At 54.4% G+C, this 4,540-nt stretch overlaps 2 protein-coding genes and 1 long non-coding RNA gene across 3 annotated transcripts in view; 2 read left to right on the top strand and 1 right to left on the bottom strand.

Annotated features, from left to right (window-relative positions):
• The window catches only part of SLC16A11 (solute carrier family 16, member 11), a gene marked incomplete at its 5' end in the record, with an annotated part of 1,898 nt that extends 1,585 nt beyond the window's left edge, over positions 1 to 313 (top strand). Inside the window, one exon of the mRNA XM_005878822.2 lies at positions 5 to 313. Coding sequence (XP_005878884.1) covers positions 5 to 263 — 259 coding nt within the window. The remainder of the gene's footprint in view (positions 1 to 4) is intronic.
• On the bottom strand, positions 310 to 4,494 carry SLC16A13 (solute carrier family 16, member 13). Its single transcript, XM_005878707.2, has 4 exons — positions 4,198 to 4,494; positions 3,909 to 4,052; positions 2,133 to 2,870; positions 310 to 1,476 (listed from the first exon to the last, which is right to left on the bottom strand). The coding sequence occupies exons 1-4, from the start codon at positions 4,394 to 4,396 to the stop codon at positions 1,184 to 1,186; spliced, it is 1,374 nt and encodes a 457-aa protein (XP_005878769.2). The 5' UTR covers positions 4,397 to 4,494; the 3' UTR covers positions 310 to 1,183.
• Positions 4,419 to 4,540, top strand: part of LOC106728242 — a 1,360-nt gene continuing 1,238 nt past the window's right edge. Inside the window, exon 1 of the long non-coding RNA XR_001364522.1 lies at positions 4,419 to 4,496. This is a non-coding gene — a long non-coding RNA (uncharacterized LOC106728242). The remainder of the gene's footprint in view (positions 4,497 to 4,540) is intronic.

The raw sequence follows: 4,540 nt of genomic DNA, 5'->3' as shown, positions 1-4,540 counted from the left end.
CGAGGCCTCTCAATTCCTTCCCCTTCCTCTCAGGCTTCCTCAGGGATGAGACCGGAGACTTCACGGCCTCCTTCCTCGTGTGTGGCTCCTTCGTCCTCTCAGGCAGCTCCATCTACCTGGGGCTGCCTGGGGCGCTGCCCTCCTGCAGTCGGGCCTCACCTCCAGCCACCCCTCCCCCTGAGAGGGGGGAGCTGCTCCCAGCTCCTCCGGGGGCCCTGCTGTCCCCAGGAGGCCCGCATGCCACTGCCGACACCTCCTGTTGACCATTTTCTTTTGGTTTGAGCCCCTCCTTCAATAAAAAATTTCCAATGTGTCTGCAAGCTCCAATTGTTAGCCCATCTAGGACGCTGAAAACTTTCTACTTAAGACATTCAAAAGGCCGCTCGGAAGGAACAGGATCCCACTAAACCTGGGAAAGAGGCGGGTATCTGTCTGTCTAGTCAGTCCATTTCTCTTTGCCCATGTTGTTGCCATTATAACGGGGCATCTTTGAGAAGTTGTCTGCCTGCCAGCTTCAATTTGTTTGAGGGAGAGGGAGGCTCATGGGTGCCATCCTCATTTCCTTGACTCAAAACTCTTCCCATATCTCAATCTCCTTCTATTGGCCTGCGGTGAATTCAAGAATCCTTGACCCAGAGGTAGGCTCTCTGAGCTTCAGTGCTCCCTACCAACCTCCCCCGCCCCCCGACCCCGCCACCATGTCCCCACCATTTCCTTCATTTCTCATCTAAGTCACAGGGGCTAGTGGGAGGAACTGTGGTCCAGAGAGCAGAGTCCAGGGTTAAAATGCTCGGAGTCCCCAGAGCTCCTGGACACCTCCCCTCTACCCCCCACCCCACCAGCCGTGACCCCACTCAACCAACCCAAGCATTTGGGCTCCAGTTCTTTCTGAGTTTCTGATTATTATCCAGTTTTATCTCAAAGGGGCATCGCTCATCCCCAAACATCTGTCTTCAGAGAAGAAGTGTAGTAGGCAACACTAGAGATTGATCACTTGTAAAACATAATAAGTCTCTTGGCCTTTGATTTTCACAGTTGATTCACGGCTCACTGGAGCAGGCTGAACTCTTGGATCCTGCAGAAATGGTTGTGGAAGCCAAGAAGAGATAAGAGTCCTCAACAAAACACTAGGAGTTGGCACACACATCGCAGGAGCCCTGGGCAAGCTGTGGTGGAAGACAGATCAAGATGCTGAAGGCACTGTGGTTCTCTGGGCACCAATATGGGGCAGAAGACCCGGAGCTGCCAATCTCTGGCTTTCCGGGTCTTTTTGGAGTTCAGTTCTCTCCCAGCCCTTCCTTCGCAGGGGGACTTTGGTATCCGGTGCCTCTGTGCCAAGGTCCTGGGGCTTGGAGGTAGGAGCTGAGACGCAGAAGAAGTGGGGCAGAGTGATGAGAACTCCACTCCCTGCAAGAAGGAAGGCCCCGGCCACCACAAAAGAAGCTGTGTAGTTGCCTGTCACATCCCGGAGGTAGCCTACATCCAAGAGAGAAAAAGAACACACATGGGTGATCTGTTTCCTGGGACCGACGGCTCAGACATATTTTTGGGCGGAAGGAGGAAAATGATCTTTAATCTGCCATCTTGGAAGAGTTAGAACTGCCAAGGTAGGACCAGATGCGCTTGACAACTCTGGTTTCCCAGGGGGCTTCAGAGTCATGTCCATCACCTCCCTGCCTTCAGGAAGGCCCTCCATATCAGCCAGTGGGGATTTGGGGATCCAGATCGAGGCAGGCACACCTGTGTCTTTCTTTCCGGCAACTGTGGCCCTGTCATCTAATAGTCAGTAGCTAGGGTCTGAAGGTTCTGGCATCTGAAGGCTGGAGAACTTTGACCACATGGCTCAGACATCTGAGCTGGGGCCAAATGGGCCAAGGGTAAGAGCAGGTCCAGACAAGTCTGAAAATCCAAGCGACAGGTATCCTACCAAGGGCTCCGCAAAGCTCATTTGAGTTTTTCCACAGCCCCAATTTCTTTGTCTCATGGACCCACTTCAGGGCTGCTATGATTGGTGATACAGGCCATGTAGGATACCATACCATGTAAAGGGCAATATTTACATCCACTATAATGTGAATAGTACCCTCCCTGAATGGTATGACATGGCCGTCTGGAAACCCCATTCCCCTTACCTGACAGAGGAGCCCCCAGCAGTCCCCCGATGCTCTCCACCATCTGCACCAGTCCCAGGCCACAGTATATCCTTCCAGTCCCCACCAGTTCAGGCAGCATGGAGAAGGCCAATGGGGTCAGGGCCCCTGATGTAAAGCCATAGGCCACGGCCAGAGCCACCAGGGCTGTGGGAGCCTGGGCCATGGGGAACAGGGCCAGTGACACCCCGGTCAGGGTGGTCCAGAGCATCAGGAGTCGTGCCACAGGCCCTGGGACTATATCCCCTAGCCACCCAGAAACCACACGCCCCACGAGGTCAGAAATAGCAATCACCGAGAGGAGGAAGGCAGCGGGCAGTGGATCCCAATCCAGGTCCTGGAGATGGGCCACCAGATGCACATAGGGAATGAAGTAGCCGGTGTTGACCAGGGTGAGGGCAACAGTGTAACGGAGGAAGGGGCCATGATGGAGGAGGGAGGCGAGTTGGGCCCCAGGGTCAGCCACAGCAGGGTCCTCAGTCAGGGAGAGTGGGCGGAGGAGAGCACCACAGGCCACCAGATGGAGGGAGATGGCAGACACCAACAGTAGGGTGCCCCGCCAGGCATAGTAGCTGAGCAGCCATTGGAAGAGTGGGGCAAAAGCAAAGGACGAGAGGCCCACGCCAGTCAGTGCCAACCCCATGGCCAGGGATCGCAGGCGAGAGAAGTAACGAGACAGGCAGGCAAGTGTTGGTGTGAAGGTCAAGGCCCACCCAGAACCTGTAAAAAAAATATATAATAATAATAAAGAGAAAGAAAAAAGAAAAGATAAAGAAATGATGGCCCTAGCTGGTTTGGCTCAGTGGATAGAGCGTCGGCCTGCAGACTAAAGGGTCCCAGGTTCGATTCTAGCCAAGGCATGCCCGGGGGGGTTGTGGGCTCAATCCCCAGTAGGGGGCCTGCAGGAGGCAGCCCATCAATAATTCTCACTCATTGATGTTTCTATCTCTCCCTCTCCCTTCCTCTCTGAAATCAATAAAAAAATATATATTTTAAAAATGGTGGTTTTGGGACTCTTTGGGAGTTCAGGGCGCCCAGTAATCCCAGTATTGCCCAGCAGCAGAAGGTAGCACAGGTCTGGTTACAATCCTGGCTTTGATACTATCTAGCTGTTTGACTTTATTGAATCTCCCAGCCTCAATCCCCTCATCTGCCAAATGGGGGTAATACACTTTATGGGACTGTAGAGACCTAGAGATAACGTTTTTAAAGTAACTCGCACAGAATTTTGGAGTTGCACCTAGGCCCGACTATTTCTGGCTGTGTGATCTTCATTTGCCAAGTTTCATAAGCTTCTGAAGCCTTGCTTCATCTGTAAATAGGGTAGAGAAGGCCATCACGAGAGACAACAAAGGTCACTACATAACACTAAAGGGATCGATCCAACAAGAGGCTATAACCCTGGTAAACATATATGCACCCAATATAGGAGCACCTAAATATATAAAAAACTGTAAGCAGGATAGATATCTGTTTTACAGTCACAGTGCCTGCCACAACTATATACTATGCAATTCTTCCTTTTGCACTCCAGCCCCACTAGCTCCGGGCTTGCATACTGTGGACTCATTATCTCTGAAAGTCTAAACCGCCCCACCAAGTTTATTAAATGAGTCATCCCTCTTAATTCCCTTCGGGGCACAGGTGTTATTCAAAACTTTCTCTCAGCGTCTCCTGAAGTCTTTTGGAAAGACTAGGAGGAAGGTGAGAGTCCAAAGACTCAGGCATTTGACTTTCCTGCCCTACCCAGGGTCTCACCTGAGAGCAGCCCAATACTCAGGTACAGGTGGGTCAAGGAGGTAGCGAAGGAGGCCAGCAGCATCCCCAGCGCTGCCAAGATGCCCCCAGCCATCACCACTGGCCTTGGCCCGAACTTCGTGCTCAGGGCACTGCCCACGGGGCCTGGGGAGGAGGAGGGCGTTCTGTGAGAAGACTCCAGGCATCCTTCTCCGGCATCTCCCCCATCTCCCCGCTCCTCCCTCCCTGTCCCCGCATTCCCTCTCCCTCCCGAGGGTCTGGGGACACCGGCCCCAGGCGCAGCACTCACTCCCAAACTGCTGCACGGCGATGCCTATGGAGGCGATCCAGGAGACGCGCGCGGCCGGCTCGTCAAACGCCGCCACGAACTCCACGAAGAAGACGCTGAAGGAGCGGAGCACCCCGAACACCAGCGCAGATTGGAAGAAGGCCGAGAGCACCACCATCCACCCCCAGCCCCCGTCTGGGGGCTCGGTCCTCCGCGCCATGCGGGAGGTCACCGAGCTGCGGGTCCGAAAGCCCTGGTGGGAATCAGGCTCTGGACCTCCACCTCCGCCCGCCCCCGGCCACGCGGGGGCAGGGAGGAAGGTACCGACGAGGGCTCGCGAGCTGGCTGCAGAGAGGCTGCGTGT

Source organism: Myotis brandtii, unplaced genomic scaffold (assembly GCF_000412655.1).
Source record: "Myotis brandtii unplaced genomic scaffold, ASM41265v1 scaffold573, whole genome shotgun sequence".
NCBI lineage: Eukaryota > Metazoa > Chordata > Mammalia > Chiroptera > Vespertilionidae > Myotis > Myotis brandtii.
Note: the sequence above shows the minus strand (reverse complement) of the source record. Positions and strands in the feature narration are given on the sequence as shown.